Source organism: Zophobas morio, unplaced genomic scaffold, assembly GCF_036711695.1.
Source record: "Zophobas morio isolate AGI-343-1 ecotype UQ-CSIRO unplaced genomic scaffold, CSIRO_AGI_Zmor_V1 ptg000012l, whole genome shotgun sequence".
Lineage (NCBI taxonomy): Eukaryota > Metazoa > Arthropoda > Insecta > Coleoptera > Tenebrionidae > Zophobas > Zophobas morio.
This window is the reverse complement of record NW_026972117.1, coordinates 16,960,558-16,975,844: the sequence shown is the minus strand read 5'-3', so window position 1 is coordinate 16,975,844 and position 15,287 is coordinate 16,960,558. Positions and strand designations below refer to the sequence as shown.

At 31.5% G+C, this 15,287-nt stretch overlaps 1 protein-coding gene across 2 annotated transcripts in view; it reads left to right on the top strand.

Moving 5' to 3' along the window:
- Ap (apterous) overlaps positions 1 to 15,287 on the top strand; it is a 251,371-nt gene that overhangs the window by 222,787 nt on the left and 13,297 nt on the right. For both annotated transcript variants that reach the window (XM_064054613.1, XM_064054612.1), the window contains exon 4: positions 1,317 to 1,531. In XM_064054613.1, the coding sequence (XP_063910683.1) occupies positions 1,317 to 1,531 (215 nt within the window). The remainder of the gene's footprint in view (positions 1 to 1,316; positions 1,532 to 15,287) is intronic.

The window sequence follows — 15,287 nt, the reverse complement described above, 5'->3', positions numbered from 1 at the left end:
CTCTAACTACTCATTAAATAGATTTTTCGCTTCGCCGTTAGGGTTTACCAATAATCAGATAACTGACCTTATTAAGACTGTTGACATAATTAAATTTTAATCTCATTAAATGTGCGTAAGTAATGATTTTCCTAAATATTTGCAGGAAGTGTGAAACCTGATTTATAGATCAATAAAATTAATGCCTTTAAATTACGATATCCTTATCAAGTACCTTTACATTAAGACTGATTCATGTGCAACACTGACCATACCTGCCACTGGCCTTACAAATCATATTAGAATTTTGCATGCCGACAGAGCGCAATTTTCCACACCGCTTTTAATCCGATTAATACAATTAACTGATAATAAAAAGTGGAGGCAATTAAATACAAAAAAACGCAATGTAAACTTGATAGAAACCACATAACGGCTGTATTTGTCTTGCATGACCTTACCTGCACTTACAAACTCCCCATAAATAATTCATAATATCACTATGTTTTATTAATACCATCAAATAGTATCCTTCGCTTAGACTTTCATGTTTATCTTAGATCAGATGCATTCATTACCCATGCTGATTGGTGCAAAAATGATAAAAAGCGCATCTCCTGGGTTTAAAAATGCAGCATAAAACAGGCGCCGCCATAAAAGTCCATTGCCGTAGAAACGACGCGGGCGTATGATCGGTCATAAAACATCATCTTGACTTGTTTATTCCTACAGGAAACTTGGTCGTATCACACGGAATAATATCTCTAATTTTTACGACTACATTATTTGAATATCGCACTTTCTCACGTAGCGCATCCAATTAAGTTTTTGCGTTGTTTCCTACGCTAGATAGCACCTCCGATCACCAAAATAGCCATCAAAGTGGTGAAATTGCCGCTGCAATTAATGCCCCATTAGACTGGTTTGTGTCGTAAATTACGGTTGAGGTTTGGTCGATTGCACACGTCATTGTCTAGGTTTTCCTTGGTGTAATTTCACAAAAATGTTATTTAAGGAATTATTGCTGAGCGTTATGGCGTCATAAAGGACGTTAATGACTTTCATCGTTAATAAAAGTCGGGTTTGAGGTTGTAGCACCATTAATTAGCGGCTGGTTAATTATTATTATTGTTTATTGAACGGTGCTGCGGCGCTGAAGCGCTATGGGACAACAAAGGGTTTTACGAGCTCAGGGGAATCGTCGGTGGTGCTTTAAATTAAACATCTTCGATTTTTTGAATTCTTATTAAACGTTTTTACTAATTAATGTTGGGTATAAAATCAACCGAAAAGGATGTTCTTTTTATATTTCTTGAAATTCGTTATTTTTGCTGCAGACTTAAACTCGGATTACTTGGATATGTCCTTCGGTCGTTCACCTGGTACTCCTGGTATGCATGGCTCCAATCAAAGGACGAAAAGGATGCGGACGTCTTTCAAACATCATCAGCTGCGTACGATGAAATCCTACTTTGCAATAAATCATAATCCAGATGCCAAGGATTTAAAGCAATTATCTCAGAAGACTGGCTTGCCCAAAAGGGTACTACAGGTAATTTTCTTTTTATTTTTTAATAATACATACAAAACTTCAAAAAATATGTAAAAATACTTATACCAATGCAGTTTCGACAGTCAAAATATCAAAATAAAAAATTACACATTCCAGACCCCAACAAAGCATTAGTTATTAGTAACAATTAGTTTAAGTTATAACTCGATCACAAATTGCCTTGATCACACGATATTAGTAAGAAAACCACAAAGGAGTAGCTCTTGAATAATTAATTTGACAACTGAAAGCACACCTTGCACTGTTGTACAGTTTTATGAGTATAAATATTTAGTTTTATATTAATAATGTAGGAGTGTAAAATAATAAATTCAGAAAATGAATTCTTAGATTAATTAACCGAATACGGAAAACATAAAATATATGATAAATGTAGAAAAAATTAAAAAGCCGCCTATTTTACTTATTTAAACAAACTACTTTGTTACTTTTTCTGTCTCGTTTTGATGGTCGTTTTTCTTTTGATTTTTTTTACTTTTCCGTTCTATCAAATATATATTACAATTTAAAATTATTTTCAAACACACAGGATGTTTCGTTAGAAAATTATCACTTTATTAAACGTAATCATTAATATTAATTAGACAGGATTTGCCTAGGCTAAATACAGTCAAACAAATCCAAAATGTTATACAATTTGGATATTTTACGAACGCCTAGGGAAAAGAATCAAAGCAGATTCATAAACTCCAAGTACAGGAATATGTTATTTTATAAAATTTAAACTGCATTCAAAATCTTGATATGACGTCATCATATTGTTGATGGAGATGATTAGATAATTTTTTACCATCTGCACGATATTTCTTAAGATACATGTAACATTTGCAAATGATTGATCCAATAATTTCGGAGATTATGTCTTATAAAAATCAATACAGATGACAGCCAGACTGACACGAAGAGATCTTCAAACGTTGAGAAAACATGAAAGTGGTTATTCGCCGTAGCTACGCCCGCGAAGTAGATAAAAAGGAACATAGGGAAGTAGATACAAGGTTTTTTTACAACAAAAATTGAATAGAATTTCAACTTTTGCAAATTTTCTCTTATTATTCAAATAAAACATTCTATATTTAATGAGATTTTCGAGGTTATCTCTAAATAAGCTTTCTTTTAATACCAGAGTTGCTGAGGTCTGTCGATATTTATTATCTCCGAAATTAGACTGATTGTTGTAAAATTTTATCTACGGATATTTTAGGAAAATCATTTTGATGGTAAAACGCCAACCAAAAAATTGGTTTGCACATCCCCATCAACAATTTGATGACGTCATTTCAAAATTTTGCATTGTAAAAGATATTTAAATTTTGTAAAATCACATACTTCTGTACTTGTGTTTTATGAATCCGTCCTGATTTTTTATCTTAAGTACAAATCTTCGTAGAAAAAAATCAAAATTATATAATTATATTTTACAATTTAGAAACCGAATGTTCAGAAGTCTTCCAAATGCTTTTGGGTTATCATGAGCCTAGTAAATCGTATTTTTTTTTTATTATTAAAAATTGTTTCATAAATTATATTTATACAGTTTCTATAATATAAGAAGGAAGCTGCGCTCAAGTTGGTTAGAGCGTCATCTTAATAATGCGTAGGCGCCGGTTCGATTCCCTCGTGGGTCACCTTTCTTACACTGACAGGTATTATCACTTTTTTTCTGTAAAAACTGAATTTGTTAGATTGTGAGGCGAGGAAAGTTCTGTTAGACCTTTTCTTTAGATTCTGATCTAGTCACCCACAAATTTGTTGAAAAAACAGTAGGTGACTTGACTTGTTTATTCTAAGAGACGACCTAAGTAATTTGGTAAAATAATGGGCAGCGAAAACTGGATCACAATTAATTTTACTTGCTGAGCGTAAGATAAGAAAGTCCATCGGGCGACTGCCTACTTTTATATTTTCTCGACGTTTTATGGCCCTTAGAGTACGAGAAAATTGGTTTACGTCTGCCTGTTTCGCGTTTGTCCAGATTTTATGTGTAGATTAGGGGTATCGTGTGGGTGGTAAAACACTAACCAAAATTTGCCTACCTATCCCTACCAATAATATGATGACATCCCTCAAAATTTTTCATAGCAAGTAAGATTTAAATTTTATAAAATAATATACTTGTTTTTTATGAATCCGCCTTGAAATTTTCTCCAAACTTTTGCAAAAAATCAGTTGTATCAGTAGCAATAGTATATACTATTACAAAAGGCGTTCCTACAAGGGTATTCGTTGGCTTATCTCGAAAACTGTTACACTATTATTATTATCTATATTTTTTTACATATTATGTGTCCTTTCTGAAATAATCTCGATCGAAACGTTTTCAAATAGGAAAACTAACTAGAAATACACGCATAGCCTTATCCTTTATAAATACGTCCATACTAAGGTTGTGTGGTCCTTTGAGGACCCTACACTAAAATTATTTTCAACTATACAGAGTGTTCTGTTTTTATGACACAAAACTTAGTTGTCCAAATAGAATACAATAGAATATATTTTTACGTATTTTGATTGATCTCTTCTTAGGCTTTATAATCATGCGGTATTTTAGAAATTCCGTGCGACGTTGCCAGGTTAATGTTTTTTTTTAATCTTCTTAGGAATGAAAGGGTTGAAAAAATCTTAATAGGGTTACTCCGAAAATTTCTCCTACAAAATTTTGTGGGGAGATAAATAAAGATACGCCCTTTGGTCTAAATAACATTGAGTCTTATTATACAGTGTGTCCAAAGAAACGAATAATTACAATTTTCCAATATCTGTTATCTATTATTCTGTTTTGTGTTCTCATTCCTTTTTGTTAAGTATTTTCTATGTGTAAAGTTGATAATTATTGATTTTTGGTTTTTTCAAGAGACACACTAACAATGACAAAAAGAGAACAAGAAATAGAGTAAGACGTAGTAATAAAGTACAGTCTCTTTGAAAAAACTGAAAGATCAATATTTGAAAACTAACATTTTAGATTTTTTTATAAACACTCTGTATATAAAATTTTGGTTTTGTTATCACCACAGAAAGTGTATCTCTGATTGTCTCCCCATAAAATATTGCAACACATGTCTTAAAGATAACATTAGGTATAGAAAATTTCGTAATTTTAAGAAATAAACTAGACATGGTTATAATCCTAGGAAAACGTTAAATGAAGATATATAAATGTATAATGTATAGGGCGTTCTATGTAAAAAACTTGTGTGTTATGACTCTCTGTATTCGTAGCGAGTCACCCTGTATATAATATTTTCACCACAAATTGCTGAGCACTTACTTATTTAGACTTCAAACTGTTAATTAAATCAACAATATAAAAATTGTGAAATTAATTACAAAGATATTCCCTCATCTCTAAAGCACAACAAATACCTTAAATGGGGGTGCACTTTTTAGCAAAAGTTTTAGATGATGATACCGTCCCCTTTTACTAGCGATTAATACATTAATTCTGATGCATGCAATGTAACACTAATTATAACGTAATTATATTAATAAAATTTTAAGAAAATTACTTATACATATGACATAATTGAGATAGGTAATCACTTAATTTTTTTAAAATAGTAAACTTTATTTAAATTTTATAAAATAAGACACTCCTGTACTTGTGGTTTATGAATCTGTCTTGAGTTTTTACCCTGCACATCCAAATTTTTTGAAAACGAATCAAATTTTGCAATTTAACTTAGAAACTACAAAACTAAATGCTCTGAAATAGTGTAAATGTTTTAGGGTTATGGTAAGCATGGTAAACCGTTGATCAGAATTTATTCTTTTATCCCCTCCAAAAAATTGATAACGTCATCTCAAAATTAAAGCCTATAGGCACAATATTTTTTGAGAATTATTTATACAGAGTGAGCAAACAATAATGAACCAGGCTATTCTATTAATCAAATTAAGAACGGCTTACCCATTATTAATATTACTAGTTGATGAAGTTGATTACTAGTTTTGCTATGGAAAATGAAATATTTCTTTCTATTTACATCTTTACCTGTACTATAAGAGTCCTATCTTTATTTTAACTATATAATAATATAATAAAACATATAAATAAATAAAATTCGAAAAATTAAATTTTATAAAATTTCAAAGAATCTGAATTTGGAAGAAGGAAGTTCTGTCTAAATAACTTTGGACCAATTTTTTTAAACAGTTATGGTCAAACATATATTTCACTAAACTGTAAGCAAATCCATTTTTAGAATAAACATCTACATATTTATATTATAATGAAGTTAAATTTATTTATTTTAGTGAGTAACTGTAATCATAATGTTATTTTTTTTCAAAATTTTCAACAAATTAGAAATCAATTTATTTGTGATATAGTCTGTCCACAAAATTTCACAAACACTTTTGCAATGACAATAAAAAAACACAGCTGAAATACAAACTAGGCCGCCTTTTTGAATTTTTAGTACTCACTAAATCAGTTTTAGTGTCCTACTCAGTTTTTAAAGAAATTATTAAAAGTTATAAAATTTATTTATAATTTTTTTTGAGTAACCATGTATAAGATGCCGTTATCAATTTTTAGATAGGTTCGGTGGAAAAATGTTTGTATCATTTTGCTACTTTCATGAAAACTCTAACATTCCAGTGAATTTCATGCTACCTGGTTCCATATTTCAAAAGAATAATTCAAATAATTCAAAACATTTTAGCCATATAGAAAGGAGAAAGCTAGATTTTTATAAAATCTAACATTCGTCGAAATGTCTTAAACAACGTCCATAAATAGTTCCTTTCACTAAATCAGTCAGTTGTGCATAATAAAAGTAATAAAAGTGTCAGGACCGACTTTAGGCACTTTTAGGGAAATGGAAGTGATTATCATTGCCATCATGGTAGTTCAACATCGTTCATGCATCAAAAACTTAACAGAAGTTTAAAGAATTATTATCAAAACCATAATATTTTAGTTTCATATAGTTGTTTGCTAATAGACGAAAATATCAAACAATTTCCAAAGGGTTCACTTGAAATTGTAGCACTATCCTTGTCTGTAGGTACTATATGATTATTACCGTCAAAAACGACCAAAGAAATTAATATTCATATAACAGAATAGTTTTATCTACAATTACTGAAGTTTCAAAAAGTTCCAAAATAAAAAAATATACATGCTTCTATGTACAAAATGTTTAGTTATATAGCACAGCAGTGGACATACACAGTCTAATTAGTTGAAAATGCATCTTATTCTAATTTCCTATATAGATCTGTTACTTATGTTAATTTTGACCACTCGATGTAACAGCAAACCAGTTTCAAAGCAAAGCTCGCTTCATTGAATTTAAAGTATATGATTCAATAATAATATTGTCCCGGTGTCTTTCGCACCACTCCACAATTCCAGCGCCAGCTCGATAGCCTTGATGAGTCGAATGTGCCATTTTTTCACGTATTTATGGGCGTTCCGGATTTTTGCGTGTCGTCGGGGTTGTTGGCTCGCGCAGTAAAATCCACGTTTGCAAAAAAGGAATCGTCAAAGGAATCCGAAATCGATTCGCTCCGAGCTGACATCAAAGTGGCGCTGTAAGAACAAGTGTACCAACTGCTATGGTATTGCGTATAAAACGTCTCAAACGGCGCCCATAAAACAGAATTGTTAAATTTTATTATTCCGTTCGAAGTGGTGGTTAATGAAAGTTGCATGAAGCCGGTCGGTGGTTCTGGCCGTGTACTAATCAGGTGACTGAAACGTCTATGAAAGCGGCTGTTTTGCTCCCAATAAGGACACTACTATTAATAACAATAAACTGAATGTGGCGATAATAGTGTTACAAGAACCGGATGGACGGAGACCGCGTCCACCGACGTCGTGGAGGAATTCCAAACTGCCCATTATCATTTGTTACAGACGGAGCTTTCAGCATGGCCGACGAGCAAAAACGAAAGATCGGGACAACGGGATGACGACGAGTTATGACGAATCGAATGCGAGATCAGCTTTTGTGCTTTTTATCCGATGAACTGTTCCTTGGAGAATATCTATGCGACGACTATTGCCTGTGGGACTTTGGGAATTGTCACGCGAAAAATATTACGATTTCATTACGACATTGTATATGCAGCACAATGCAGAAAGTGCCTCAGTCCAGTAAGGAAACAAAGTGCCGAAAATGTAGCTTCCATAAATGAGCTTTTTTGGGGGTAGGCAAAACTTTCCACGGAAATGTGCCTAAAGCCCTCGATACAATTTGGCATAAAGAACGGCCCGAAGGTTGACCCTTGCGTAACGCCCGCATTAATCGCCGTGTTCTTTCTGTCGAAAATCGCCGTCTGCGCGCACGCATGGCCGACTAAGCGATGCAGCGACTATTTCTATTTCTGCTAATTGCCGAAGGCGGCTGTGCCGGAATGTCGGCGATGAGAAATGAGTGTCGGTCGATCGCCATGGCAACCGCCGCCGCCGCCGCCGCTCACTTGATCTTGCCCTATGCGTCGGTATCGATCGCCATCAAGAACAAGATGGCGGATTTGGTGCGAATTTTTTTACGCCCGATTGTGATTAGTGGCGTTTTGCCTCCCCATTGATAAACAATCGAGCGGCCGCCAGCTCTAAAAACTGGGCCTATTAAAATCTTTCAGTCGACTGAGGTTGTTTGTCTTGAGAGTTCTCGTTAGGCACCCGATAGGCCCGGGGCTTTCGATATTTCAACGAGATGAACAACGACGAGATGATTTGTAGGAAAGCGGGGCTGTAAAGTGCGGCGGATTTACTGGGTAACACTGGGTTGGGGGAGGTGGATGCGGGAGATGAGGTGCAGACTAAATGGGTGTAGGTTTTTTGCAAAAAAATTAGCAGGTTTAGTTATTGAATTGTTAGACTGAAAAAATTACTCTTGTACCATACTTCTAACTTGGACCGCTACCAATAGCAGAATTTATTTTTGCCAAAGTTTTACCAAATCAGAATTTGAGATTCAAAATTGCACAAATTTTTGTGGAATTTGAAATTTTTCACTTCTTTGACAATTAAAAATTGAAGGTTTCAACTAACCCTTCAGCCCTTCATAGTACACAGCGCCAAAGAATGGAATCAATAATTTCAAAATCCCTGCGTATTCATCTTTTTTAAAATCTTTGTTTTCACCTCGTTTCTGCCTTTTCCGTCGTCAATTATGATCGTTCCTAAATGAATATAAGGTTGCTCTACTGCAAATTTCAAACTCATTTTTAGAACTCTTTCTATCTGACAGCTTACTTCCTTATTTTGCTTATACATATTGCTATTCACCTGTTGATAAAAGTTATTTATGTCCTGACTGAAAAAGAAGGTTTCGTCTACCGTATTAGTTCTCATTTTGAACCTATAAACTTTCTTCACTATATTTTGTCTTTGTTTCTCATATTTCCTTTTGTTCTTCTCGTTTTCTTTAATTTATATTTGTACCTATTGCAATATGGCCCCATAGATAATCTCCTAGACTATTAGTAAAAATAATTATAAAATTTAATTTTTGGAATTTATTTTTTTTTACGACAACCTCTATAAGTTAAAATAGAAATATGTGTGGGCTGTTAAAAGTACACAGATTGCTTCATTCACATTTTTTTTATTTACACTGTAAAGTAATCCTAAAAAATATTAATGCATTCATAAACCACAAGCACGACTCGTAATATTTGACGTATACGATTTATTCGGCTAAATTTTGAGATGACGTCATCAATTTTGGAAGAGGGGAGGAATTAGTGTATAAATTTTGATTAATGATTTACAACGCTTACAATTATTATAAAACTACACAATATCTTTATTTTTAACATAAAAAAATTAAATTTTATAAATCAAATTTTGTAAATTTTCGAAAAAGCTGGACTTCAAGGCGAGGGAAGTTCTGTCTAAATAAACTTAGACCGCTTTTTTATATTTCTGTTCAACTTTTAGGAGCAAACAAATACGTTACACTGTAGAAAATTGTTAATATGAAGGCAATGAAGAAGAAAATGAAAGTAAAAACGAAAAAAAAAACAGTAAAATAACCGGGAAGATGTGTTAATTTTTACAGATTCATTAGGCGATTTCGTACTGTGTTATTCTCTATTTGTCAATATTCATCAGTTTTTTCATTGCTCATTGGATGTTTAAATAAATTTGGAGCAATTTAGCGTAAGCTAAGGAAATATTATAATCGGGCGACTAGCTGCTTTCGTGTTTTCTTGACGTTTCATGACTTCGAGAGTACGAAAAAAGCTCTCCCATTTCCGTCTGTCTGTCGTCTGCCTGTGTTGATTTTTATTAAACAGAAAATCTCCGAAACCATGGACCGATTAAATTTAAATTTTCTTTGTAGGTACTCCACATTTTTGAAATATTTTCAAATTTTCATATTTTTTTTCAACGTGACGATTCAAGTATTTAAAATACTTTCTACTACACAGAATATTTTATTTTAAAGAGTATAGGTAAATATTTTTTAAATTTTTACGAGAATGAAATTGTGAAAAAGATTATGATTCTTGAAAAATATTAAGTTTCAAGTTCTTTTTCTTTGTTTTCGTAACAAAATAGTTTTTTTACAGTTTGATTATCATAAAATTTTAAAAAGCATTTACCCAAAATGTTTAAAATAGTGTTCTGGGAATAATTTAAAATTTAAAAAACTGCAAAATTAAAATTTCGAAAAATTGAAAAATCAAGGAATCGAAAAATTGAAAAATTCAGAAATCTATAATTTCAAAATCGAAAAGTCCAAAAATAAAACCGGGAAATTGAAAATCTAAAATTTTAAAATCGTAAAAATTGAAAAATCGAAACATTGAAGAATCGAAAAGTTGAAAAATTCCAAAACTGAAATGACGAAAAATTGGGAAATCAAAACATCGATATATTGAAAAATTGGGCCGAAACTCGAAAAATCGAAACTTTGGAAAATTCAAAAGCTGAAACATCGAAAAATCTAAAGCCGAGAAGTTGAAAAATCAATATTAAAAAATCTAAAACCGAGAAGTCGAAAAATCGAAAGATTGAGAAATCGAAGCATTAAATATTGAAAAGTCTAATATTTTAAAAATTAGAAAATTAAAATATTGAAAAATTATCACAACTTCAAAAAATCTAAAAATAGAAAAATCTTAAATTTAAAAGTCGATGTATCGAAAATTTGAAAAATCTCAAAACTGAAACATCGGAAAATTCAGAAATCGAGAAATTGGAAATTTGAAGAAACGAAAAATCCAAAAATAAAGAAATCGAAAAATGGAAAAATCATAAATCTAAAATTTAAAAATCGAAAAGTCGAAAAATCGAATACCGAGAAATTGAAAATCCAAAATTTACAAAATAATCAAAATTTAAAAAATCAGAAAATTGAAGAAATGAAAAACTGAAAAATCGAAAAATTATAAAATTCATAAATCTATAATTTAAAAATCGAAAACTCGAAAAACAAAACCGGGAAATTGAAAATCTAAAATTTACATATCGAAAAGTCTAAAAATAAAACCGGGAAATTGAAAATCTAAAATTTTAAAATCGTAAAAATGGAAAAATCGAAACATTGAAGAATCCAAAAGTTGAGAAATTCCAAAACTAAAATGACGAAAAATTGGGAAATCGAAAAATCGATATATTGAAAAATTGGGTTATCAAAAAGCCGAAACTCGAAAAATCGAAACATTAGAAAATTCAAAACTGAAACATCGAAAAATCTAAAACCGAGAAGTTTAAAAATCAATACTAAAAAATGTAAAATCGAGAAGTCGAAAAATTATCAAAACTTCAAAAAATCGAAAAATAGGAAAATCTAAAATTGAAAAATCGCAGAATCGAAATTTTGAAAAATCCCTAAACTGAAACATCGGAAAATTGAGAAATCGAGAAAATGGAAATTTGAAGAAACGAATAATTCAAAAATACAAAATCGAAACATGGAAAAATCATAAATCTAAAATTTAAAAACCGAAAAGTCGAAAAATCGAATACCGAGAAATTGAAAATCCAAAATTTAGAAAATTATCAAAATTTGAAAAATCGGAAAATTGAAGAAACGAAAAACTGAAAAATCGAAAAACTCCAAAACTGAAATGACGAAAAATTGGGAAATCGAAAAATCGAGAAATCGAAAGATTGGAATATCGAAAAATCGAAACAGTAGGAAATTGAAAAACTGAAAAATTTAAAATTAAATAAATCCAAAAAGTAAAAAATCGAGAAATCGAAAAATTAAAAAAATCTAAAAATCCAAGAATCGAAATATTGAAAAATCCCAAAACTGAGAGATTGCAAAATTGAGAACTCGGAAAATGAAGAAATAGAGAGAAATTGGAAATTAGAAGAAACGAAAAATTAAAAAATTAAGAAATCGAAAAATTGAAAAATTCAGAAATCTAAAATTTAAAAAGCGAAAAATGGAAAAAGTAAACGGGAAATTGAAAATACAAAATTTAAAAATCGAAAAATTAAAAAAAATTCAAGAAAGCAGACAATCAAAATATCGAAACATCGAAATCTCGATAAATCTAAGAATAGAAAAATTGATAAATCGAAGAATCTAAAACCGAGAGGTTGAAAAATCAAAACTAAAAATCTAAAACCAAAAAGTCGAAAAATTGAAAGATCGAGAAGTCAAAGCTTCAAAAATTAAAAATTCTAAAATTTTAAAAATTGGACAATTAAAATATCGAAAAATTATCGCAATTTATAAAAATCGAAAAGTAGAAAACTCTAAAATTGAAAAATGGAAAAATCCAAAAATGGAAAAATCGAAATGTTGAAAAATCCCAAAATTGAAAAATGAAGAAATCGAAAAATAATAATAATAATGACTTTATTGAGTACCATAAAAAAATACATTGGAAAAATCATAAATCTAAAATTTAAAATCGAAAAGTCGAAAAATGTAATACTGAGAAATTGAAAATCGAAAATTTACAAAATTATCAAAATTTGAAAAAGCGGAAAATTGAAACGAAAAACTGAAAAATCGAAAAACTCCAAAACTGAATTGACGAAAAATTGGGAATCGAAAAATCGAGAAATCGAAAAATTGGAATATCGAAAAGCCGAAGCTCGAGAAATAGAAACAATAGACAATTAAAAAACTGAAACATCGAGAAATCAAAATATCAAAAAATTGAGATAGGCCAAAGTCGAATAACTGAAAGATTGGAAAATTTAAAATTAAAAAAAAACAATAAATCGAAATATGTATTAAAAAATCGAGAAAGCAAAAAATCGAAACATAGAAATCTAGATAAATAGAGAAACATAAAAATTGAAAAATCGAAAAATCTGAATAAAATAATAATTTATTTTCTACAGGTACATAACCCAATTATAGAAAATACAAAATAACATATAAAAGAACATATAAAACCGAAAAGTGGAAATACTAAACGATCGAAAAATCGAGAATTCTAAAATTGAAAATCGAAAAAGCAAAAAATCAAGAAGTCGAAAAGTTGAAAAATCGAAGAATCCCCAAACTGAAAGATCGGAAAATTGAGAAATAGAAAAATGAAGAAATCGAGAAATTGAAAATATGAAGAATCGAAAAATTAAAAAAATCCCAACACTGAAATATCCAAAAATTGAATAACCAAAAAATTGAAAATCGATAAATTGGAAACTTGAACAATCGAGAAATTAAAAAATCGAAAAATTGAAAAATAAAACCGAAAAAAGCAAAACTAAAATCGATAAATTGTTATATCTAGAACCGCAAATGTTACTGTTGCAAGATTTCAAAGCATTCGATTTTGCAGTTTTAAAGTTGAATTATAAAATGTTTACAATTTTGATTTTTTCCCAAAAATCTGGTTGCATAAAGTAAAAACACAACACGGATTCATAGACCATAAATGGGGGAGTACCTTATTTTATAAAATTTAAATATCGTATATACCATTGCAAAATTTTGAAATGACTTTATTCCATTGGTGGTTTGGGTTAGCGTTTTTCCATTTACATTAAATATGCACACAAAATTTGACAAAGGATTATTCGTCAGATCGAGCCTATTTCATGAATTATTTTCTCGAATCTCATGACTGCCACATGTTGGTTGCTAGTTATTTTTTCAAGCTTAATGATTTCTGGACGAAAAAAAACGGGACTTGAGATACCGTGAATTTTATCATGTATTATGGGAGTTACGAGAAGTTTTGTTATAGGGTCCTTTTAACCAGTATCTTTTTTTTAAGATTTCAACGTTTCTGAGCTCGTAGAATACCTACGAAAATGTCGATTCTTAATAATATTTTTTTTTGTAAACGATAACGTTTATTCGTTTAACAAATGGCTTAGGGTATAATTAATACTAAAGATAAATGATGCTGTTTTCACATTTGTGCTCTGAAATATTCGCTGTTCTTTCATTAATCACGGTTTAAAAAAAATTTCTGAGATGATTTACTCACCACCACAAACGAAACGTTTTAATAACGCTACACAAACGTTCCAAATTGTCTTACCACCAATGTTAACATTTTCGCAGTTCACAGAACCGAGCTTAATCCACACACTCGTGACTCACTTTCCTGACGTAACTTTCTGGCACAATCTCCAATTCGAATTTGGCAACCGATCCCTCATCGACAAGCACCTCTCCACTCTCACTCCGCCAATAATTACTCGTTTACAAACCAAAGTTTGTAAACAAAGCTCGGCAGCTTCGAGCGCACCTGAAATTTATTAGTTTCGGTCGCTTTGGCGAAGCCACGTGTTTGTATTAAACGTATGTTTATTACTAAAACATGCTGTTAAGATTGATCGGCATAAAAAACAACCCTCTCGGAAATAATATATCAAGCGAGATGTGGCCGAACGGTACATTTATTTAGACAAACGGAGCATTTATCAAGCCGGGTTTATTTCCAGCACGCTAATCTCTGTTCTTTGCCTCGCGCACACACAACACTTTGATTAATTTGCAGCGGCGACGCGATTTTCTGGCAGCTGGGACCTCTTCTAACCGTAGTCCTGAACGAATTTGTTTGGAATTAATTGACGGGGCGGCTCCCGCTTTGATCTGGACGCCTTGCGTCACGTTACGTTACGCGTCGATTGCTTTACTTAGTTGCAACGGACGCTTTGATGTTACGTTGCGTTGCGGTGTGGATACGGTATGACAAGGATGCGAGGACGAGATGACAGGTGTGGGATAAGACAGTCGCGATCTTTATCAGTATGAAGGGTGGGGGAAGGAATTACATGTATTTGTATGTTGTAGACGGGTTGACTGTGGAAATAAATAAGCTTTCAGGACTATTAACTCCGAGACATTTATACTGTCTTGGTATCATATTTGTTACATCTATGTGACGTTTTTGTCGAATTTCGTCTAGTGTTTGAAGTCAACTTTTCCTTTTTCCTTCACTTTTTAACTCTATTTTGGCTTGCAGTAACTATAGGTACTGCTACCGATTTATCGTTGTCGACAATGTCAGCATCAATTTTATTGTCAGTTCATTGTCAACACAGTAGCATGACATTCCATGATTGGGTACCATCTATTTAACTGTCAGTCAATTCAGATCCGGTGAGCTTAGGTCAGATCATGTCAGGTCAGGTCAGTTCAGATCAAGTCAAACCAAGTAATGAATTTTCGATTCAAACTTACAAAAATCAGTCAGGTCAGACCAAATTAATACAAGCATTTTTAGAAAAATGTTATCTAGATTTCGCCAACTGTTGAACGGTAAATGCAATCAAAAAGAGCACCGATGGAATATTAACCAACTTATAAAATCGCTATCTCACAGAATAACCAGAGAACATAGA